Source organism: Poecilia mexicana, unplaced genomic scaffold (assembly GCF_051168715.1).
Source record: "Poecilia mexicana isolate PSO_F unplaced genomic scaffold, ASM5116871v1 scaffold_17, whole genome shotgun sequence".
In the NCBI taxonomy this organism is placed as follows: domain Eukaryota; kingdom Metazoa; phylum Chordata; class Actinopteri; order Cyprinodontiformes; family Poeciliidae; genus Poecilia; species Poecilia mexicana.
In genome coordinates, this window is record NW_028263386.1 from 18,105,941 (window position 1) to 18,130,869 (window position 24,929).

General features: G+C 39.7%; 3 protein-coding genes across 5 annotated transcripts in view; 2 read left to right on the top strand and 1 right to left on the bottom strand.

The window, feature by feature from the left end:
* Positions 1–903: 903 nt before the first annotated feature.
* sugp1 (SURP and G patch domain containing 1) lies at positions 904–8,967 on the bottom strand. 2 transcript variants are annotated; one of them, XM_014970271.2, is made up of 14 exons: positions 8,837–8,967; positions 7,576–7,744; positions 7,336–7,439; positions 6,870–7,118; positions 6,588–6,711; positions 6,389–6,489; positions 5,535–5,658; positions 5,091–5,419; positions 4,894–5,000; positions 3,951–4,128; positions 3,730–3,836; positions 2,289–2,434; positions 1,858–1,987; positions 904–1,435 (listed from the first exon to the last, which is right to left on the bottom strand). In XM_014970271.2, the coding sequence occupies exons 1-14, from the start codon at positions 8,853–8,855 to the stop codon at positions 1,409–1,411; spliced, it is 1,914 nt and encodes a 637-aa protein (XP_014825757.1). In that variant the 5' UTR covers positions 8,856–8,967; the 3' UTR covers positions 904–1,408. The 2 variants fall into 2 exon arrangements, with proteins under 2 accessions (XP_014825757.1, XP_014825756.1); XM_014970270.2 differs by lacking the exon at positions 8,837–8,967 and having other exon boundaries at positions 7,576–7,981.
* Positions 8,968–9,201: 234 nt separating this feature from the next.
* rnf126 (ring finger protein 126) lies at positions 9,202–14,861 on the top strand. The gene is made up of 9 exons (XM_014970274.2): positions 9,202–9,439; positions 10,752–10,810; positions 10,892–10,952; positions 11,032–11,270; positions 12,281–12,349; positions 12,435–12,504; positions 12,754–12,847; positions 13,050–13,165; positions 13,694–14,861. The coding sequence occupies exons 1-9, from the start codon at positions 9,365–9,367 to the stop codon at positions 13,847–13,849; spliced, it is 939 nt and encodes a 312-aa protein (XP_014825760.2). The 5' UTR covers positions 9,202–9,364; the 3' UTR covers positions 13,850–14,861.
* A 3,201-nt stretch (positions 14,862–18,062) lies between these two features.
* Positions 18,063–24,929, top strand: part of LOC106905421 (potassium/sodium hyperpolarization-activated cyclic nucleotide-gated channel 2) — a 36,424-nt gene continuing 29,557 nt past the window's right edge. The window contains exons 1-2 of one of the 2 annotated variants that reach the window (XM_014970266.2): positions 18,063–19,252; positions 22,132–22,555. In XM_014970266.2, coding sequence (XP_014825752.1) covers positions 18,063–19,252; positions 22,132–22,555 — 1,614 coding nt within the window. The remainder of the gene's footprint in view (positions 19,253–22,131; positions 22,556–24,929) is intronic. The other variant, XM_088014731.1, reaches the window with a different exon arrangement.

Consider the following 24,929-nt stretch of genomic DNA (forward strand, 5'->3'; position numbering starts at 1 on the left):
ATCCTTCCAAAAACCTATTAATTAAATTATTTTAAATTGTGTAAGTTTCTATGTTTGCATGCAATTAGTTTTGCTTAGAGGGAAAAAAATACATAAAAATTAAGTTATTTAAAGAAAAAATATTAAGCCATAAAAAACTTATATATATAAAATCCCCCTTATTTGTTCCATACTTATCCACATCTGAAAAAGTCAAAATCAAACTCTTCCACACTACTTAGAAACACTTCTATTAAAACTATATATATGTAATCAATTTAAATCCCATGCTTGCTCATAGCAGTGTAACCAATATTGTCCTTCAGAAAAATCGAAATACTTTATATTTAAAAACATCTACAGAGTACGTGGTCCAGTTTTTCAAAGGAAGACCGTTCATTTTACAAAGAGACAATAGGATTATAGAGGGACCACATATAAATAACAAATCAGTGATGCCAAAAAACTAAATCAATATAAAAAAATGACTTTAAATTTGCCAAACCATTTCAAAATTTATTCAGCCATGTTGATTTATGAGCGACAAATTAAAATACTAGCTGCATGCCACCAGTTTTACCAATTTTTATGATCTCTCCTGTATCTGATTGATGATGTGGCCAAAAAGTAGCTCTTGCTTCGCTGGGACCTCTTGAGTTATATTTATCCCATGTAAACCTCTCTAGGGAATGGCAAACTAAAGGTCTGATTTCACTGATCTGTCACTCTCCCTACTGCTGGTTTCTCCAGTCAACACTGCTTACTGTCACAGTCATCCAAAACCAGAAATAAAGAGTTTCAAAGGCACTTGAATACCAGTGCATAGAACAATTTTCCCCCCCCAAACATAAAAATGAGTACGTCAAATTTGTTTCTAGATAAACAAGTACAGCAATTGGGAGTCAAAAAGTATTTTCCAGAGCCTTATATTTCAGGTAAGGTTTTTTTTGATGTTGTTTTTTATTGTGAACAATGGAAGTTATGATACATTGTAATGATTGGGGCACAGTGACAACCTCACTCGATGTGAGAACTTATCAGAAGACCGTGAACTTATACAAAACTTTTATTTAGCTAAGGACGCACAGATCCGTAAGAAAGCCAGACAACACAGGAGTGAAACACTGATGAAAACCAGATGGACTTCTTCATACATTTGATCATGTTACACAGATTCATCGCAATGTAACAGACAAATTAGCAAAAGTTTATAGAAAGCTGATAGTTTAGTGTAATACACGACATTTTCCCAACAATCTTTTTCAACGTTTGAGATGTTCTCTTTCTTTTCCTTTCACAGACATCAACACAAAAATCTCTACTGTCAAAACACTTTTGATTTTAAAAACCAACCGTATGAGCAGCCGATGCGCAAACTATCCTTTTGTTACAATGAAACGACGAGCACAAACAGAAACAGTCCTCCATATCAGTAATATGGCCTCCGTGGATTATTCTGCAAATAAAAGACAGTAGATCACATTAGGAGATCGCAGTAGAAATACAATGTACAAACAACAATTGCAAAAATGACTATATGCATACAGAACCCTGTAAAAGTACTGAACGTTTTCACATTTTCTAACATTAAACCAGAAACTTCAGTATAGCTTTTAGGATTTTTTTAATGACAGAATGAAACAAACTAATTTAGATGTCAGAAAGTTAAAGTACTTATGATCTTAGCTGACCAGAAGCATCTTCTTAAGTGCTAGTTTTTGTTGGTCCGTTGCATTGAAATCCAATAAAATGCGTTAAAAGTTTGTGTTTGTAACATGACAAAATGTGGAGAAGTTCAAAGTGTATGAATAGAGAAATTAGTAGATTTAAACGCTCTTTGCACAATTCAACTTCATCAAAATGTGAAAAACTCATTACCAGGGGATTGGGCCTGAAGCGGTAGGCGAGCATCATCCTCTTTCTGAAAGCGTCATACTCATCATCGCCTTTCGACAGCTCAGCTGGACGATCGACTCCAAACCCCGCGCCGTTCATGGCGGTGGTTCCTCTGGAGCGGGACGGAGAGAAAAACACAAAATCACCTTTGTGGTTCATGACTGACCGGGAGCAAAATACTGGTGTTTTGTCTAGAATGTATGTGAAATAAGTATTTTTAAATATAAGTTTGATTTGTGTTGGAATATCTTTCAAGTTCTCAAACAGAGATAAAAATGATTTTTATATTAATATTCCACTCCTGCAACATAAACACTACATTAAATGAAAGTATTGACATAATGTACATAGAAGGACATTTTCTTCTTTTTTGTTACTATAAGGGCAAAACTTAAAGAGTGAGAAGGACTCACTTGTTAACAGGAGCTTTGATTCCTTGTCCTTCACTGCCAAGGCCTTCTCCCTCCTTCCAGCCCATTTTCATGAGCATTCGGAAACCAAGATTCTCCACCGTCAACTTAAACTCTTTATACTCTGAGTAGTCGGGGTCCCGGCCTTCCTGCAAGACAATATTACAGAGTTGTTTAAGTATCCGAGACATATATCCGACACAATTAAAATTTGATCCAGATGTTTTTATCGTCTGCCCAGGAGATTTTGCATGTCCACCTTGTCTCACGCATCTTGATTTTTTTTTTTTAATCGATAACTGGATTTCCTTCCACAGCCGTAGGCGTTTAAATCTCACATGGATGCAGACATTACACTGAACCCAGATGACTAGGAATGAGGAATGCTTCCAGTAAAGTTTTAAAATTATTTTGTGGAAACCATGGACATGAAGAGGAAATTTCCTTTACCTTTTAGAAAACAAAATACATCAGTTGCTAGGATTACCAAAAACTTTAAGATACATTTATATACCGGTAATTAATATTAGTTAATTTTGTTCATATCTATATTTATGCTGATGATGGAGATGACATAAAGATGTGCTGAAGGTCGGTCTTATTCAGGTTCCATTTGATACATTTCAAATTGCTACCAAATGTATAAAAAAAAAACAAGTATATGTTTTCAAATAATATACTCCTTGCAGTTTCAAACCCAGGAAACAATTGTTATTTGTTAGAAATTAATTGAGTCAATTCTGCTTTCAAAGAAATTAACTTGTTACAAGATCCTTCCTACTGCTCTTTCAATTTGATATTATTTGTACAAATGTTCCTGTTGGACCTGTAGAAATGTAGGGTGCAGTATATTATGGAGCACTAAAGTTTATTACAGGACAAGCCTCTTGACCAGAGCTGTACTCTGTACTCTCTGGATAACTGGCCTTCATTGTTCACACAAACCGTTTCTCCAATACACAGAAAACCTGAGGAAGAAAAAAAACAACACACTTTTCTTTCCATTTCCACTTGAAAAAAAATCTACTATTAAGCCTGAAGCTGGACAGCTTGAATACACAAAAAGATTTAAAGACCCTGGAGTAAAAATAAGTGAATATTTAAAATTTTATTTGTAGGGGTTCTTCTTTTTACTTGACACTTTTAGACATAATTTTTTGTATCCGTTGTGTTGACTATTCTATTTCAAAATATCATTTTGCAGGTTTGTTGAAAATAATACAAGCTTAAACCTGTGAGATTTCCTCAAAAAGAGAAAGATGATAATGACTGATAATGAACCGACATCACTATGACCAGACACTTAACATGAATTAATTTCAAAGAGTCACAACTGTCACCTGGTAAACCCCCAAAAATGACATACTAAGGGTTATGAATTTGATTACTCTTTATGAATCTTCCTGATAAGACCAAAAACAAATGAAAAGAAAGCAAAACAAACCTTGAGAGCCTTGAAGGTCTCCATGAATTTCTCCAGCTCCTCGGGGGGAAGGAAGTCTCCAATGAAATGTTTCCCTTTCCCCATTTCTGTCAGAGACTCCGCCCACTCTGGAATTGAGGAAAAGAATGAACTTAGTCATTTAAAAATGGTAATGAAACCATCACAAGCGATCGCTGCAGTTACAATGCACAGCAACGTTTTGTTGGATTTCTCCGGCGTACCGCGCGTCTTCTCCATCTCCATCTTTCTCAGCTGATGCTCCCAGGTGCCGTCATCCTGGTCCACTTCTTCGTCGCTGTCATACTCATGTTGGTGATCTCTAATGGCTTTCTCCCACAACTTCTGCATGTCCGCCATTGCACGTTTGTGCTTCATGATCATTTCATACATCTCTTGCATCTGTGTGGAAAAGACGGGGATGAGGGTTTGGCAAAAACTAAAATGATAAGATCTAAACGGCTATGGCTGCAAAAGGCTTTTGTATTAGTAAAAAAAAACAAACAAAAAAAAACAACATCGGGTAAGATTTATGTAGAGCTGTATGAACAGATGCACCAAGACTTTCAGCTCAATCTTTTCCAATAAGAGAATGCAAAAAAATAAAGTCAAAGTTGGCAAGAAGGTTTTAAAATTAAGGAGACATAAAGTCATGAGTATTTAATTTCCACAACATGTTTGCTGCCCTCAAGAAGCCAACAGAGTCTTTATTCAACTATTACATGATGGCTTTTGAAATGACGGCAGACTTTTGGGAATCTCAGAAATAAAGATCAATATTCTATAAAGACTGTTGTTTAAGTAATCCTATCTGTAATAATCAGATAGGATTACTAATGTAAGACACTGAAGTACAATAGAGTATTACGGCCATACTAAAAAACAATAAAAAATGAAATTACAAGAGGAACCTCTTACGAAAATAAAGTCATAATATTACCTGAATAAAATTGTAATATTGTGACTTAATTCTGGTAATAGTAGATCTTTTGTCTTGCTTTACTTTGTTTTTATTTTCATACGACTTTATTCTCATAATTTTTTTTTTATTTTATTTTCTAAAGCCAATTTAGACTCCACTATAATTTTACATGGTTCACAATTTATTTATTTTTTTTACAAAATTATAAATATAAAAACATCACAATGACATTTGCAACCGTATACCTCTTGCTGTTCTTTGATTTGTCTCTTCTGGTCCTCAGAGAGCTCGGTCACTCCAACCAAACCAAGAGGCTTTCCCTTCTTATAACCGAGGCCGCTCAGCTCTTGAGCTGAAAGAGACCACACAGCAAACATTCACAAAATATAACGGACATAAACAGCATTAAAAATAATGCAAATGAATTAAACAGACGGCTTACCAGATAGGGAGGGTGTGTTAGGATCTGGGACGTTAATATCTTGGGGAATAACAATTGGTGCAACTGGCAGCTGCACTTTGTCCTCTTCAGACCCCCATCTGCTCTTCCTCTTTCGTTTGACAGGCGGCGTTTCTGACTCCTGATGTTGAGGCACCGATGTGCTGCTCAGATTATGTGGGGAGCTTACAGGTAACGAAGACGCAACTGGACGCTGGACGTCTGTCCTGGAGTCTGCTGGCGGCGGCGAAGAGCACCGAGATGCAGAATGGTACTCTTGTAGTTTCTTTCTGTAGAGAAAGTAGGCTGGACTTTGCCGGTCGAATAAAAAGCTGGAGAATGGAGATGAGGAAACATTTTTTGTTAGATCTGAAATAAATAAATGGTAAAAAAAAAAAAAAAGACAGAGAATGAATTTGAAAACGAGTAACAGAAACACAAAAGAACCTGAATGCAGGATTTTCTCTGTTGCGTTCAATGGCGATGGCTTCAACCTCGGGGCCACCCTCCGCCACAAACCGGGCCAGATTTTCAATGATTTCCTGGGTTTCCACGTCCACTGGGGGGGAGACTTTAAGCAGCCTATTAGTACTGGGACTCAATTCACACTCTACTACTGTACCGTACTCAACTGGCCCTCACACAGCACCAGTCTAGAGCCAATAGGGAATAAGAAGAGGAAAGGGGAGGAGGAGCAAGGACGGACAGGGCTGGTGAATGGGGAAATCTTTGGATGTGAGGTTTTTAGCACAATAAATAAACAAATTAACTCAAATGAAACTACCTTAATATTCTATTTATATGTATGTTTTGTAAAGTTAGCTTTAGAAGACAAATGGCAGTGCAAATACTGACAAGAGATTATGTATTACTAGATTCAAGTACAAGTAGAAAATATATTTAATTTCAAATAGCTGAGACCACCATCTGTCTTAAGTGACATTTTAACAAGAAAACATTAATTTATTTCAAGGTTTTTCAAGCATCTTTACTAAGAGAACCAGTGAATGTGGCCGGCACAGTAAAGATTCAATTAAATGATTTGAATCTGCTGCAAGACCGTTGATAACTGCTAACAATGGAGACCGGACTTTGACATTTTACAGCCGACTCAGCTTTTAAGAAATGGCATCTCTTCTAAAGCTGCTTGAGAATTATTTAAATTATTTAATGTTCTATCTAATAATATGCTGCAGAAAAGCAGCACAGTCTGTGTGCCCTAAATGTTTAATTGTTTGAAAAAAAATATATTTAAAACAGATAAAAGTAAATAGAAGGTGAAGAACAAATTGAACTTTTACCATTTTCTGATTTATTCTCAAGTTTCTGCAAATTGTTCTTCAGAACTGCAACTTTGTGTTTGAAGTAGAGATACTCCAAGCTGCTTTTATCAAATAAGAACCTGCAAGGCAAGAAGAATAATGAATCCTTATGAGTATAAAAAAAAACAAAAAAACGCAATCTGTGTTAAACGAATCTGACCGAGATATTAAAACCTACGAGAACATAGGATCATCTTTGTAGTCCTCCATTGCCTTCTTCTCCAGCTCAGGTCCTCCTTCTGCCACGAAAGAGGCCATCTTGTTGATAATGAGTCTGGTGTCTGAATCCACTGGGGGAGAGACTTTAAGCAGGCTATGAGTATATTTACTCAAAAGGCACATATGACAATATGCCAGACACAAGGCAACTGTTCCACCGGAGCACGCAAAGCAACCACTGAACTGTCCAAGGCACGGAGCGGTCCACAGTCAGATTTATAAGATACAGGCCTTGAATTACCTTTCATCTCTAAGAACTTGGAGTAATCGGTCTCCTCTTCCTCATCGTCATCATCAGGAGAGGAAAACACGCTAGGCCTTTGGCTGAGAACTGGGTTCTTCTTGGGCTGGGCGTAGCTCTTGAACTGACTGAGCATTTTGCTAACTTTGACCCCAGGCCGCTGGCCGACCGAAATGCTTTTCTTCTGCAAAGTGTTTCCAGATGGAGATGGACCTGAACTTAAAGGAGCCTTGGAGTCACTGGTGGAATCTAGAAAGCGTAAGATAAAACATTTTATGTATTCTGGTATCTATCACATATCCAATAATTTTTTTTTAATGACTCTCGTGAATAAGTTAAAACAACCACGTCATACTTCAAAGCATTTCTCATACTTGGTTGAAATCTAATGTGACATTAGATCGCCAAACAGAAGTGAAAGGATGTGTAATTTCAATAAGAAAACAATGCAAATAAAGAAACTTACCCGAAGTATTGTTTGTTTTTTCTTTTTGCATCTTCATGAACTGCTGTAGGAAGCTTCCATCGTTTGCGAATTTATTTGAAGAAGGTCCCTGAGGAATGGGTAAACTACAGGAATAAGAAAACAAATCTCTTAGTTTACTCAAAGACCACGAGAATAAAAAACTATTTCCCCAGAAAACACACTGACTAATATATTTTAAAATATTTAATGTCAATCCCAGTTTTGCAGATGTTTGACTACCTTGGAGGCAGGGACTTGCTTGCTGTCTGAGCATTCAGTTTTGCTTGCTCGGCCATTCTTTCTTCAATCTCCTTTTTCTTCTGAGCGATCAGTTTCTCTTGGCGGAGAATATTCATGTTCATCTTGTTTTTTTGCTGCTGACCTGGTTTGGACATCCACCCTCCTCGTCCTAAGACACATTTGAAAGCGCAACATCCAGCCATAAAAAGTTGAAGACGTTTTCTAATCAGAACTAATAATTATGAAGTTTACAAATGACCTAATCCACTTATTGGTCATTGATAATACAATTCGGGTGACTCAAAGGAACCCGAAGGAGGAAATTTCTACATAGGGATATTTTCAACAAGATAAAAATGTTGGTTTCCTTTTATTACTCATTCATTCAGAGCACTGCAATGTGATTTATACTGACTGAGTTTGGGCTAATTTGCAATTGCGAATCTGCAAAAATGTCAGTCTCTACATGTGCTAAGTTGGAAGACTTGCAGTTATTACGGGAGCGAAATGCCGCTATTTAAAGCATTAGCATGCTAGCTGGTGTGTGAAAATAAAATGCACACTGCACTTTTCATACATTTATGCATAAAAATGTGAAAATTATTACATTTTTTTCCTGCCACTTTACAAGTAGACACTACTTTGTGTCGATCTGGCACTCAAAATCCCTGCATGTAAAAAAGGGATTTAAAATGGCTACGTGGTCCTGTGATAAGAACAATAAAGGGAGTGTAATATTTAGCCTTTTTAAGGCCTCAAAACCCAGTCATATCCATATTTCGAATATCAGTATCTCTTGGGAAACATAAGGGTAAGAGAATTTAATGTTAATATTAACACGTACGTAGAGTTGTTAAATGCGGATATATATATATATATATATATATATATATATATATATATATATATATATATATACTTGCGAGTATGGTATAGTTTTGTAGTTAATTTACTCTGGAGTGAGACGGTGTATACTACAGTAATAGACAAAAGTGCTGAAGCCAAGGATCTTAAGATAATTCTTTGCCGATAGAAATTGCAACTGATGTGCATTTCATTTATTAAGAAATCTTCATTGACTTAACTGGTGTAAAGTAATAGCTAGTTAGTTCACCTGTCAGCTAGTTAACACTGGCTGACCAAACGATACGCTCAAATACGACATAAGCTAGGTAATTGCAAAACTAGCCGACCGATTCGTTTCGTCAGAAAGTGCAACTAGCATATTTATTTTTATATTACAGATACACTGAATAATTACCTCCATCGCCAGACTCCATGGTCGTAGCTAGAGGATAAATATACAAAGAAAACGGACAAAATACAGGGAACGAGGCCTCCAGCTGCCGCAGTAGCAGCTAACGGAATGACGCTAACGTCAATTAAAACGCCACTTCCGGTCTGTGTTTTTCACACACTAATTTTCTACTTGTCAAATTGAAAATCATTTATAAATATTAACAAAATGGATCAAACAATAGACCATATATGTACAGATGCATTTAAAGGGATTTGAAGAAAAATGACAATTGTATGAAACGTACAGTACAAGTGCAATTGTCAAGCTGGAAAATTTGAAAGGAATATTTGTATGGAGGTTTCTTTCTTTCTTTCTTTCTTTCTTTCTTTCTTAGAAAAAAAGCCGGAAGTTCTTTTATTGGTAATATTTACACACTTTACATTACACTCTGGTGCTGCTGTTTCCTTTTCCTGTCGCAAAAGCAAAAGTCGGGCTCTAGTGTCCCTTGCTGTTATCCGTCCGTACAGTAGCACTCACCCAGTACTAGAAATGGCCGAAGCCCCTCCACGGCCCAGCCGGTTTTTTTGTCACCGGTGTTCAGCAGAGATCTCGCCCCGTCTACCGGTAAGAATCACTGACATATTTAGCCTTTGTGACGGGTGGGGAATCATGTTTGAACTGGTCTGGTTGCAGATGTAGCTCTTACAGAGCCTCGTTGAGTATCTGCTGGGGTTAAAGCCCCGTCGGTTCAGCTAACCCTTCAGGGCAGCAGTAGAGTGTCAGTGTCAGTAACAAACTTTAGGGATAAACTCCGGTTACAACCGAGTGTTTTGGAGGTGTATTTTCAGCGGTACTGTCAAATGAAGATTCAGCTAGAAAGAAAAACCGTTACTGCCCGACGGATTTAATAATGGTGGAACACCATCAGGCTAACTGAGGTCAATTTGTTTGGATAAAATAAGTTATCCCATATATATATATATATATATATATATATATATATATATATATATATATATATATATATATATATATATATATATATATATACACGTTTGTGTGTGTGTATATATGTACAGTGTATTATTATTCAGTCATTATTGCTGTTGTTCCAGCAGCTTGCCCCAGCTGTTTGTTGTCAAGCTATTCATTGGAAGCTTCTTGAATGTTACAGTAACATTTACTTTCTAATCAGCCTGCCGTTCGGCTCTTTGTTAGGAAATCAAACCGTTTAGTTTTGTCTACAGTGCCTTTCAAAAGTATTCACATCCTTAAAAGTGTTTCTTTTTTTCATGTTTTTTTTATTATTATTTTGTCACATCACAACTAAATATTTAAGTGTATTTTATTGGAATTTTAAGTTATGGGCCAACACAAAGTAATGGACAATTGTCAAGTGGAAAGAAACAATTTTCTTTCTTTGTAAAATAATATTCCTAGCTTCGGGCAGCTTGTGATGCACTGGTTAAAATAATAATAAAAAAAGGGCATGGCCCATCACCTTGAGCACAACATGTTTATAGTGAAACAGTGCTGGCAGCATCATGTTGTGGGGATTCTTGTATTCAGTAGAGTCGGAGGAGCTCGAAGGAGCTAAATCCAGATGGTTCAGATCCAGGCATACTCAGGTGTTCGAATGGTCTAGTCAAATCCAGGCCAACATCTAATTGAGAATATCTGCAAGATCAGAAAATGATGTACGTTGATGCTCTCCATCCAGTCTCTCCATTCTTTATTTTATTTTGCACCGAACATGTGCCAGGCAGGTATAAACGTACCACGAAAGACGTTTAGATTTTTATTTGTAGGTGTTTATTAACGGCCAAAAATCACCATCATGTCAGCTTTTCAATACGATCTCGGCTGTCTAGAAACATTACTAGCTTGTGCAAGAATGCTTGGCAATAAATTCAGTTTTTCTGATTCTTATTCGTAGGACTTCACATGCCCACGCTGTGAGTCTGGTTTCATTGAGGAACTACCTGAAGAAACAAGGCAAGGATTTGTATTTATCTTACGAACCGTGTCAGTTCGATCTCTAAATGTCTGAGTCTTAGTTTCTGTGTTTTCTAGCAGTTCTGAAAATGGGTGTCCGTCCACGTCTTCTGCCAGCGATCAGAATCGCTCCAGCTTTGAGGTCAGTACGACAGTCAACCCAGTACCAGGAGAACACGTCGTTGCACACTGACCTGACTCTTTTGATTGTGTGATAACAGAACATGGATCAACATCATTTATTCACATTTCCATCGGGCTACGGCCCATTCGCCCTTGGGATTTTCGACGAAAACTTTGACATTCGATCGAGATTATCCACAGAGGACAACCGGGAGGCGGAGAACAGGCGAGAAAGGGAAATGGCTTCACGGCAGCGATACAGTGCGCGGCAGCCGCGGGGTCGACACGTGCCACGCCGGCAGGGTTCGCGGCACGAAGGAGTGCCCACATTGGAGGGGTGAGACATCTTAAATTGAAATTTTCTTAAAATTTTCAACACGAGTATTCACCTATAATGTTCATCTTTTTGCTTTCATTCTAGTTGTAAACCAGATCACAATTCCCAAGCGACTTTTATTCAAAAGCAGACCTGGGTTGCACCCAAATCTGCTTTTAATCAGTTTAGTAAACTTGACATAATGTAGAATAATGCAACTCTTGTTCTTGTTTCTGAGAGCAGACTCTTTTAATGTCTTGGATCTTCAGCGTTTTGCAGATCCCTTTTCCCCTAGAAATGACAGCGTAACTTGTTTCACTAAAATATTGCACCTGTAGTTTATTGTCGAGCTGACAAAGAAAATGACAAAGTTTTGGGGTTGGAGTGTGGGTTTAACGTAGAACAACAACATTCTTTTGACTTGATGATTTCGGATTTTTTTTTATTGCACACAGTAAGTTGTAGTAGTAACGTTTTTTGTTGTTGTCACTACTACAAACTTCAGTGTATTTAATTGAGACTATACATGATATACCCACACACAATAAAGGAAATAATAGACAGGTTGCATTGTTTTATACAACTAAAGGCAGTGAGTTGCATTCATTTTTAAGTAGTGGTATTTGAGCAATAGGGGCTAAATATAGATGTTTGCCACACTTTCCAGATTTTGATTTGTGAAATATTTTGAATAGCCTTCCACTTCACACTTTTGCACTACTTTCCGCTGGTCTATCACTTAAAATACATTGGAATTTATGGTCGTAATTTAACAGTCTCTGCAAAACGTCAGAGATACGAATATTTAGCAAAACGCTGCATAGAATAAGCTGACATTTTCTGCTGGTTTCTAAATAGACCATAGCTTTAAGAAACACACAGGCTGGTGTGCATTTTTTCATTCTTTATATGTTGTGAATTGCCAGTAAATGGTTCAAAATGAAGTAACTCTGGACACTCTCACTGCCATTAGATGTTATTAAGAGTGTGATGATAAATAAATTAATGCTATCCGTCTTCTCTTTGAGCAGAATCATCCAGCAGCTCGTTAATGGAATCATAGCACCTGCAGCCATGCCAAACACCGGGATGGGACCATGGTAGGGTTCAAGAAGTCATTTGTGAGATTGATAATAAACACGTGTTATTGTACAGTTTTTACAGGACTGTATTGTTGTTTTGCAGGGGTATGCTACATTCCAATCCAATGGACTATGCCTGGGGGGCTAATGGACTGGATGCTATCATTACACAGGTTTAATATTATCTAATCATTCTTCTGACTGCAGATAAAAAAATATTTTAGATTTCAAATATTCAGTGGACAATTTTACAGTGCAGATTATTTAGCTAACTGCTAAAAGCACCCACAAAGAAGCAGTTTATTTGTTTATAGCATTTGTTAAAAATTCCATCCGTGTACTTGTCACATACTAAAGCAAAACATGTTCTCATGCTATTTTTTCTGTAACTATGAAAATGTTTCTGCTTTTTTGCTTTGCAGTTATTAAACCAGTTTGAAAACACCGGTCCTCCGCCAGCTGACAAAGAAAGAATAAAGAGTTTACCCACCATTTCCATTACCCAAGAACACGTTGGTAAGTTCCTTTTACGCCATGGCGTTGTCGTTTGAACTCAAGAGAAGCTTTAATTTATAGTGATGTGTAGCAAAGCTCAACACACCGTTTACCCTGAATGCACAGAATCGGTCTGACGGCTGTTTCTCTTTGCAGCTTTTCTCTGTGACTCTGCGTTGCAAACATACACAGACAGATGGCATGTGGCTTTGTGTTTGTCCAGGTGCTGGGTTAGAGTGTCCTGTCTGCAAAGAAGACTACAGTGTTGACGAGAGTGTTAGGCAACTACCGTGCAATCATTTGTTTCACAATGATTGTATAGTTCCATGGCTGGAGCAGGTATGGATATTTGATAGCGTTGCCTTTAACTTCATTTCAAACCTTACTGTTGCTGATTATTACTAGTTACAACAATCAGAGTATCTGTGTCCATTTAGGCTGAAGTTATTTATTAAAGAGCCCGTGCAGTAACAAGTTAATATATGGCTTGTATATATTTAGAAAATATTTGTGATGCGTCTGTCTTTGATCGAATTCCAAACAAAACTCAAAACCTTCCGCTGTGGATGAATTGGAACAATTCTGCAATGAAAAATTGATTCCAGTTGATGCTGCATAGGCTGGCAAAAAGATTTTTTTTTTTTTTTAGATTAAGTAGGTAAATACTTTTTTCACATTAGGGCAAATTGGTTCAGATCTTTTTAGCTCTTTTAATAAATAAGTCATGAGTTAAGCATTTACTCTGGTAATCTTGGTTTGAAACATTTAATCAAAAAGACCAAAAACAGAAGGAGGCAAATGCCTTTTCACAGCACTGTAAATAGACACGGTATGTTGATGAACACTTTTGATCCTTTTCTCTTTCAGCACGACACGTGTCCCGTGTGCAGGAAGAGTCTTAGCGGTCAGAACACGGCCACAGACCCACCGGTGTTATCAGGAATCAACTTCTCTCCACCTTCCTCCTCGTCCTCTTCCTCTCCAAGCTCACCTAGCAACGAAAATGCAGGGAGCAACTCATAGGCTTTCTCCCCCTCCCCCACCCGTCTCCCTCCCAATGTCCTCCTTCACATCTGACGGCACTGCACTCCGCTGAGACCCTCCAGCTCCTCTCTGCAGCTGAGACCACAACAGTTTTATGTCTCAATTCTCGGGGACAAGAACTTTGACTTTTAGTCTTCATTCCACCCCTCTGTGCCGAACAGACGCTGGGTCCAACCCCTGCTGCTATTGTTACTAAGTGTATGAGGAGTGAAAGAGGAATGTGAAATAAATTAGAGGTGGGATTGTGACCTGATCAGAAGCAGTATAGAACTAGAGTGGACTGGGTTTTTTTTTGTTTGTTTTTTTTTTTGTTTTTTTTTTTGGGGGGGGGGGGGGTCGGAAATGTCCTCGTCATACGGCGGGTACACATTTTAGATGAAAAAACTATCAACAAAATGCTCTTTTTAAAACAAAAGATTGCCAGAGGTAGTGGACTGACTCTTTAGATGCTCAGATTGGAAATCCTCTGGAAAAAAACAAACAAACATGTCAACCATCAAGCAACCCAAGCCTCTCGGGGGGGAAAATGAGGCTGTGTGTCTGATTTTAATTTATTTGCTTCTTTATTTTGCACAGGATTCTGACTGAGGGTGAGAATGTGAATCTGGATAAATTTACTGTACAGAAAACGCAAAGAAAAAAAAAATCCCCATAAAATTAATTATGCAGGATGTTCCCCCCCATTTTCTTTTATTACGGTCCATTTGAGAAGAGCTCACTCATGTGTTTGCTATATCTTGACGGTAGGGATGGTTGCAGCTTAACAGTGGACACAACTTTTATTTTTGTAGTGGAATTTTTTTTTTTTTTTGCAAACTTGTGCATTCACTGAAACACAACGTACGCAATGTTAGTTATTAAGAAGAAGAACAAGCAAATGGCATGGGATTATTTTACCTCTATGGAACTGGCCAAATGAATTTCACAAAATAAGTGTTATTTTATTTGCTGAATTTTTGTACAGTCACAATAAAGTACTAAAAACAACCAATTCCAGACTCCCCATTTTTGATGCACGGATAAATAATGTTACTGACGTCAGAGAAGATTAAATTTTAAATTGCTCTAATTTTGATGTTCAAACAGTGTCGCCTCATTTAGAGAGATGTTTTAAAAAACGTCAAATTCATTTATATTTATGAATCTATATACAGTCTTTTTTTCTCCGTTTGGCTTACTCATCAAGAATTACATTCCTACGGTATTCATATCTTGTCCTTGTATTTTCATAACCACAAACATCAATATATTTAGTAGGAATTGCATATAATAGACTAACATAAAGCCATGCAGTAATGCATACCTCTACAGGAGATCTTTCCTGCCGACAGCCACCACTACCTAATGTAACTCTTTCAATAATTTCCAAGAACATTTAATTTCCCTTTGGGATTAAAGTTTTTTTTAATTAAATTTTTTATTTGAATTGGAATTTAAGTGACTAAAGTGGAATTAAAATGGCGCACGAGTTTAAATCATCTTAGCAAAAAGCACTCCACCAAGGACGGTTGGAGAACATTAGTGAACTGCTTTGCTTGATGAAGAAAATATATTGAAAATACATAACAGACGCTCAGACTAAGGCTGAGAATTTAGGGTTGATTAACATCCAGGTGGAGGATGAGTCACCGGATCAACCTGTGAGGAGTTTCGTGTTTTAAATTACCAGGTACACCTAATTGCATTTTATTGCTGAAGCTTTCAAAGTGCCACCAGACGAGGCGTTGGCACATTCTTGAGTTGCAAAAAGCTGTTTGGTTGGATTTGGCGACTTGTTTACGCGGCCACGACAGAGAGAAGTATTAGGAAGTATTGAGTAGTTAAAGGGAAGTCCAGTGAGTTGTACAACTGCGATTAAAAAACTTTAATGTAGAAGTCTATTCTGTTCTTCTTCTTTGTTTTCGGGACATTTGTGTCACACCAACAAGGTCATCACTTCATCTTCCTTATTTAGGAGAACATACTTCACTATGATCAATGAATGAACCGTATTAGGATGTGTCTCCACCTGTGTACCAAAGCAACATGTTTCTAGGCCAGCAGCTCCACCTGTTTGCTTTATTCTGTCATCGGTCTTTGGCTATCTCTTTCAGCCATTTGTTGTTAACTATGAGAGTTAGTGTAACTTTAGGTAACTAGGCAATACAACACATCCCAGTGCAGCAACATCGGGGAAAGAGAAGCAGGAGGTGGGCAGAAACAAATAAACAAACAAACAAACAACAAAAGAACAGAGATGAAGCTCATGACTTCCCAGCGCTGACTAAAAAAAAAAAAGAGTAAAAAAATGAAAAGTGAAGCAGAAAATGCTCTTTTGCAAATCTGCTTACTGGCTTTGACAGTATTTTTTCTTCACGAGTGTTATGTGCTGGTGTTTGTCACCACAACAGTTTTTCTAAAGTCTCTAGAACCAAATCTGGGTCCAAAATTAGAGTGGATCAAAACTAGATCAGAGAAAACAGGCTAAATACTTTATCTCCACTCTGCGAGACCACTCGATTATCATGGCCTAGATGTGTAAGAACGGTGCGCTGTGGTTCCTCTGGCTTTGGCTTTCGGCACGCGTGCTTTCAAGATGTGGGAGAGGAGATCCTGTTCACGCTACTGTACTGTTTAAAACCAGCTTGATACGTTTTTATAGTGAGGTAAGGAAAGGTTCACTCAACTACTGCTTTTCTAATCTATAACTCACCTGTCACGAGGTAAATCTGATCATTTGTAATTGACAATGAGGAGATTCAACATTCATGTGTTTGGAAACTGCTCTGCTGAACTGAAAATGGAAATAAATTCATAAAGTATTCTTTAAATAACTAGAATATTTCAGAGTTTGTCACAATAAACTCACCAGATGTAATTTCTTGGGATTTTATGTGATTGGCCAGCTTTAACTGTGAAGTGAGGTGGCAGCATCAGAGCCAGTGTCTAACAAAAAGCTGATTAAGAGAGTTGGGTCTGTTGTGAGGACTGCTGCTCTGCAACCTCTGGAGATCGATGAAGGACTCTTCATAAAATGAAGAACATAACAGGCAACCCCGAACATCCTCTTCACAATGCTGTGATGCAACAACAGAGTGTTTTCAGTAAAAGGATGCTTACAGATCTGCAGCACTACGGACTCCAACAGATCAGCCCCAACCTCAGCCATCACAATCTAAAACGACTCTTTGTCCATAAGGTCAGATTCTGCAGTGCGTAAATAGTAGTTTTCCTGTCGTTCTCCTGAGTTACCATGACCCTCTTAACTGCTTCTCTGTTCCACCTTTGTTTGGATTTTTACCATTCAATCATACTTTAACTTTGCTTCTTATCTCTGTGTTTTTGTTTTTGGCTTGATGATGCTGTCTGTCGAGTGTGCCTTAATGCACATTCGGGTGCTCAGCAATGCCACTGCGATAATTCCCAACTAAAAACAAAAAAGAAAAAGAAAAGCCTAATGTGGCTGACAAAAGCCCAACATTAAGTTCAATGGCTTGATCTGTTATCCTGAGTGAATTTCAGGAATGAACTGCAGGAATAATTTACAAATACAGATGCAAGTTTTGCTTTAATTTATATGATTTCTGACCAGGCCAAACCCTAAATGATTTGACCTTCTCCTTAGAGAAGTCTCCTTAGAGACCTTCCGCTTGAGACCATCTGCTTTGGGTCAGAATAGATTTTGTGTAGCCGCTAGAGGGCGCTAAACACATGCCTGGGGCACCATTGACCAAAGGAAATTGTCATTGTCAAAAAGGAGTGTAAAAAAAAAAAACCCGAGTTAATGTGAACGTTTATTAACACGTGGTGATTCAGCGGTTTTTTTTGTTTTTTTTTTTTTGTTTTTTTTTGTTAGTTGGTTTGTACGTTGGAATGTATTCAGATGATTATTTCAGGTTTGATCGCGTTCAACCTGAAAGTCGTGACAGGCGTGAGCTGGAAAGCTCCTTTAAAGTTCGGTGATGTGCATGATTTACCTATAGTTCTAATTAGTTTAGATTTTCGTAAACGACTCGTTTAGAATGGTGCTTTGTGACAGGTGACTGAGGGGAGAAGTTCAATAGTTTGAAAAATAAAAAAAAGTCACGTCCACCCCTCCCTCTCTTTGTCCCTCCTTTCTCCCCACTGTCCCTTTTCTTCTGCATCCCCCCCTACCCCTCCCCAGCCCTCGCTGGCTGGCCTTTCTCAAAGATAATTGGAGGCAAAACTCGATATGCTCAATGTCATGGACAGGAACGAGGTCTCACCGGCGTCTGCTGTCACCATGAAAAAGAAGGCGGTGGGCGGCAGCGGGTGCAGCCACATCAGCGCACCCAAGGCAGCCCCATCCAAATGCTCCAGAAGCCCCAGCGGACAGAATTGCTTTAACCCCGGCACAGCCAGCGGTAGCCAGCCCGGATTGACCAGCGACGTCGTGATGGATGAGACGGAGGACGGAGAAGAGGAGTCCAGGTTTCAGCATCCGCGGCTGCGCCGAGCCGGGGGGAGCGGCAGCAGCGGAGGTGGAGGAGGAGGAGGAGGAGGAGGCGGCGGCAGTATCAGGATGAAGAACTTTACGCCAGGAGGGGGAGCCGCGTACTCGGCTTCCAGGAGAAACTCCAACAAGGAGCTCTGCCTTACGCACACAGAGGACGTTCCCACCGCCTCACGGCCCACTGCTGCCTCCAGAGCGACCGAGACACCCTGTCCGGGCGATGCTGCCCAACGCGGCGAGACCTGCGGAGCGTCTGGGGCGGAGGCGTCGGAATCTGCGGTCGGGGTAGAGGTTTCCAACGCGACAGCGGGTGATGGTCGCAGCGGCGTCGCTCCAGCATCCAGCATGAAATGCAACAAAAACGGAGAATGCAGAAGGGACTCGGGTACCGGGAGCCTGCGCTCAATAATCCCCAAGCAGGAGAAGCAGACAGCGGGATCGGGGAGAGCCGAGGACGGAGGCGCTGCCAAGCGGGGAGCCTGTAACTCGACCACCGCCAGTATGGACGGCTCGATCACGCCAGGCGGGTCTCTAACCGGAGGGCAAGGAGGAGAGAGCGCCAACCCGGGCGCCACCCCCGTGTCCAGCGGTGTGCCTGAGAAAAAGGACTCCAAGGTGTCCTTTTCCAACGCGCCAAGCCGGAAAGCCTCCTCCTCGCTGCACGGCCCGACCCAGACTCAGACCCAGCAGCCGAGGAACTCTGTAACTTTCCAGAAACAGGAGGATGGACCACCGATTGTGCCCGCCGAGGATGCGGAACCTCGGGGCAGCCAAGCCAGCTTCATGCAGCGGCAGTTCAGTAGCATGCTGCAGCCTGGGGTCAACAAATTCTCCCTGCGCATGTATGGCAGTCAGAAAGCAGTCGAGAAGGAGCAGGAGAGGGTAAAATCAGCTGGAAACTGGATTATCCACCCTTATAGCGATTTCAGGTAAGAGACGGGGCTGCCATTGGTTGAAGTGATTAGAGGCCCGCAAAGGTCCTCATCTCCAACTTACTTTACACCTGAGTGTAGTGGAAGCGCAGGAAACACATGCATTGTTATCGTCCAGCGCTACCTGCGGCTGGTGTGTCATTTCAAACGTATCTGCATACAATTTACCAAAGAGATGCCGTCGACACCCCATCCCTCGCCCCCCCCCCCGCTCCCCCCATCCCCACCCCACGAAACAACCTGTTGTCAGGCACTTTAGCGAAGAGTGTCCTCTCAAGGTTGTAAACAAATCCTGTTGCAGTCGGAACAATAGCTCGTCTGGGGTGCTCTCGCAAGCCAGGCCTGCTATTACATCTCGACTTTTCACAACAGCACGACGCTCACATTCATCAAAGAAGGCAGCGCTCCGACGAGATGTATTGCTCATCACGCAAAAAAAAAAAAAATGTCTTTATTAGAACAAGAAGGCGGCTAATGATCGCGTTAACATCGGCTCTGCGACAGGAGCCATGCTGACAGGATGTAGGCTAGATGGGAGTGCATGCATGTGTGTGCGCGATGCACTCCGTAACGGAATGTCACCTTGAGCCAAGTGTGCGAAAAAAAAAAAAAAAAAAAAAAACCTCAAGCGTGCTCGCTGGAGACAGATCCGCCCGAATGACTCCGGGATCCTGCCATTTATCGATGGATGCGCCCTGTTTGACGTGCGGATAAGCTCGTCTGGAGATCCAGCGGCTATTTCGTTATTCAAATATTTATTGGGTTTTTTTAAGGGGGGGCGAGGAGGGGGGGATAGATAGAGCGCTATATGTGATTAACGTCCTCCCGTGAAAGCGTTTTATTTGATGAAAGGTATCTGGGGGGGTTAGAAAAGCGGCGGGTTTTTATTAATAATGTGGGCTGAACCCGACTGAGGATCAGCACCACGGGGAGTGGACAGCTCCCCTCCTTCTTTCTCTCGGCAACCATTCATGAATGGCCCACTTGTATCACATAACGCCGAGTCAGACGAGCACTAAAAGCCAAACTTGAAGACAACTGTCCGGATATAATTCGATGACGAATCACTTAAGAGATCCCTCACACCCACACAATTAGGCGCTTCGGCTGCCCCCCCTCCTTCTCTCACTCCGTTTCGTATTCTCATTAAGGCTTAGCGGCATCAAAGTTGCATCAGGTATTATCTTCGTGGCGTGTATTTATTTTGCAGGAAGCGGAGCTCGTTGCATAAGTCGCAGTGTAATGACTCAGCGCTGCACCTGTCCTGCAGAGCTTCCTCTGATGGGCTGAAACCTCACTCCGTTTTCTCCTCCATCCCCATCTCTCCAGACCCTTACATCACCACTTATTTACGCGATTTGCCTGATAAAATAAACTAAACTCACTCTGGCAACACTTGATTACCAGGTTTCCCCCCCCCTATTAGTTGTACTTTGTTCTAAAATGATGTTTAATTATGGCAAAATGTAGCAATTCACATGGCTCTGTTGACATCAGGCATTGGCATTAGTTTATGCTTTTGTTATGACTCCAGAGATGCACCAATCGATTGTCTAATAATTGAAACGGGACAGTTTTCACTTAATTAACTCTGATTGTTCACTGGCAGGTCAAGTCCAGACAATCACTCCATTAAACGCATCAAAATGGCAGACGGAACAGGATTCAGTCTTTAAACACATACAGCTGTGCTTTGATGGACATTTTCTAACTCAGTGAAAATCAGCTGAAGGTGTGAGTCGTGCCTTTGTTGCTTAAAATGGTGATAAACCTGCAATTTCTTCCTTTTCTGTTGGAATCAAAAGGACTATCTATCAAATGAGCCAAAGCCCTTCTTTTTTTTCTCTTTATTTGTGTTATAGACTTTAGGGAAATGCAACTGGTCGAAATTGTAACCAGCAGGTCAGACCTCAGACAGAAAAACACTTAGAAATCCTTATTGACCAAGGAAAGAACAATTAAATCTCTACAAACATAAAAATAAAATAAAACCTTGTGCAAGTTTCTGGCAGCAGAGATGGTGAACAATGACAATGCAAAAAGAAAACTATCAAGGTTAGGTGAAGCAGACTAAACTTTCTTTAAAATCATTGGTAATATCAGATTTTAATACACTTAAAGACTGATAAAAATGACCATTTAAAGTTACTTCATTACTACTAAGCATAATAAAATGCAGAGATCAAGCATGGCTTTATGACCAATACAGGCACATTGATTGCAACACGATGTGTATTCCTTCTGTCAGAAGCAGGATTGACCTCCTGAGAATTATTAGCTATAGTAGCTCATCTGCAAATGTCAGTCTTTGCTTTCCAAGTGCATCAGTGAACCTGTCACTGGTTCACCCCTCTTCCTTACTTTGACCAAAGTTAGTTCCTATTGATAGCAGCAGATTGGGAACACTGTGCAGGAGCTGCAGTTTTGTGGACGTTCTCACTGACCCAGCTGTGAAGCTGTCACAGTTTGGTCATTATGGATGGAACCTGCTCAAAATTATCATACACTTTTCAACATCTTTGATGTTACATATTACATATTCCACTTTTCAACATCTTTGATGTTGAAAAGTGGTAGGATGAAATAATTCATCCTACCACTAACAAGTGCAACGACAAGTGGAAAATCATTGGTATTTGATCCATTTTTTTTTTTAAAGTGGTCATAATGTAATGCTTGGTGAGAGTGCCTACTGAGTTAACTTCACTGATCATAAATATTTGCATTTCCAGACAGGGAATGATGAAACATTCCACTTTGCTCCCGGTTTTCCATCCTGAGTTTAAAGCGCTCGTTCAGCTTTCCTTTTCTTGCCTGGTCTGACTCTGTGTTTGTCTCGCTCTTCTCCCCCCTCACTGCGGCACGCCTGGACTCAGGTTCTACTGGGATTTTACAATGTTGCTGTTCATGGTGGGCAACCTGATCATCATCCCCGTGGGCATCACTTTTTTCAAGGACGAAACCACGACGCCCTGGATCATCTTCAACGTGGTCTCCGACACCTTCTTCCTCATGGACCTGGTGCTCAACTTTCGCACTGGAATCATCATCGAGGACAACTCAGACATCATTTTGGACCCTGAGACCATCAAGAAGAAGTACCTAAAAACTTGGTTTATTGTAGACTTTATCTCCTCCATCCCGGTGGATTACATATTCCTCATAGTGGAGAAAGGGATCGACTCGGAGGTGTACAAGACGGCTCGGGCCCTGAGGATCGTCCGCTTTACCAAGATCCTGAGTCTTCTGAGGCTGCTGAGGCTCTCCAGATTGATACGCTACATTCACCAGTGGGAAGAGGTAAGGACACGTTTGTAGAGTTGCACTTATTGATTATAACGCCGACAGACACGGAGGACAGCGTGTCCCTTCTAGTTTAGCATAAGAGGTCTCTGATTCGTCTCCAATATGCTGGTTCTGGCTCACGACCAAGTGGACAATCTGCCTCTCAATCTGCTCCAAGTAGCCCGCGCTCCTTCACCTGAAGGCGGCTTTATCGACGCTGTCACTTGCCAACCTGAGAAAAACAAACAAATGCAAGAATAAAAGGAATTTGGAGCACTGATAAAAAACAAAAAAACAAAAAAAACACAGGGTCCATTGCACATCTGCCTCGGTGACCTTGCAGTCCTGCCCCGTGGCAACAGGCAGTCTAATAAGCAGCCTATTATCAGGGCAAACATAGTTAATCAATTAAGGCACCACAGGTGGAGCAGCAGAGGTGGAGGATAATGATAATATTCAGCACTGCAGGGGCCATTGGCTGTGATTAGACATGTCACAAATTAATTACAAACTGCACCGCCGCTCAAATGACCGGGCAATTTATAGACCCAAATATGAAAAACTACATTATGGGAACATATGTAAATAAAAAAAATAAACAAATGCTGTAAGGGAACGAGTGTGACGTACACAGGGCTACTCTAGCTAGCAATTGTTTAGCAGAACAAATTTCTTGTTGGAGTTTTCCGTTAAAGATAAACATCTCAAGCAACACAACTAAAAATACGACTCATCTATACACTTATAAATTATTTTCTTTACAAAAATCTTTTTTAAAGAACCGTCACAACTAGATCAAATGATAATAAAACAAGAACAACACAACTAGCAGTATGTAGATTTCTCAAAAATGCTTAGCAATGAGAACTGTTTGGAAGATTTTACAGACTATGATTTAAAAATCGCAGTTAGAAGAATTTCTGCCTCTAGAAATACACAACATGCACAAAAGCGTTTTCTACAAAAACAGTTTTGTTTTTGTCCTGACATGATTTCAGGGAGCTGGTGGTCTATTACAAAACTCTCATTGTGTATTTGTAATGGACCCTCACCTCCAAGAATCTTGAATGTTCAACTATAAAGAGACTCCACAGATTATATTATATTATTTATATTAATAGGCCATAAACATGGGTTATTGGGTGGTTGGATGGTTGCTTTGAGACCAGACATTCAGATCAAATATGAAAAATAACATTAAATTTAAAATTAATATTTCAAATGTCAATTTTTTTTGCATCATAATGCAGTTATGGATTATCTTTATAAAAAAACACATTTAAAACACTTTTACAACTTATGTAAGAATCTAATATTCCAAAAATATTTATTTTTTGTAGTCACTGATTACCTTCAGTCTAAATTCTGAACTTATTATTTTTATTAATACACTTTTTTAGAGACAAAAAAGGGAAATTATTACTGTTGTCCTACTGTTTAGAGATAAATCTGATTTATTAAATTAAGTTTAGTTCATTAGTAGTTGAATCACAGATTTTATCCACCTCATAGACAACCGAGTCATCAGCGTACAGACGAGGGCCAGGATCACGACACACACCTTGAGGATTATTAAAGTACAAACTAAAGAAGGAGGCGGCTTCAAACTATTACTTGTGCGATTCCTGTTTAATATAGATAAGCATTAATAAGTACAACACACTGTTAAGAATCGCTTAGGGAGACTTCTCTCACAGATTATATTTAGAGTTTTGAGATGAGGATATTCAGATTTCTGTAATATTTCCATTAGCAAACGACTATTTGATAGTTTCTAGTAGAAAACATGAGGCGAATTCTGCTGAGTGGCAATGATTAAAATCAGACTTTATAAAATATAAATGGTAATGTGTTTCCACTGGTAATTGCTCTTAAACAACATTTTCCAGCACTGTCAGCAGGTCTGGTGAATGCAAATCAATTAATAATACCAATTTAATTCATTTCAATACAATTCAGTTTTTTTTTTTAAAGAAGCAAATGTCATTTCAAGGCACAAGTTATTTCAATTTAGTCACACATGCATTCTAATTGATCCTACTCATCAAACAGTGCTTACAGCTCAGGTCTGTGGCGTATTCCTCCGGTTTTCAGATGAGATTTTAAAAAGGCATTCTTCCATGAAGGAGATGTTTGACTGACTCGCAAATTCAGAATCTCAGCTTTAAATACTGCAAGAACACAAAGCAGTGCGACTTCTAAAATTGTCAACACAGCTGGTTTATTTTCTTTCTTGGCCTTGCATTAAGGAAATTGTCTTCACCAGGAAGCTCCACAACCAAGTCTTTCAACAGAAGACATGAAAAGCCATAAAATTTTAGGTTGTACTGCGAGTTACGGGCAGCATGGTGTTCCTCCTTGGAGAACGTCCTTCTTTGAAGGAGAGCCT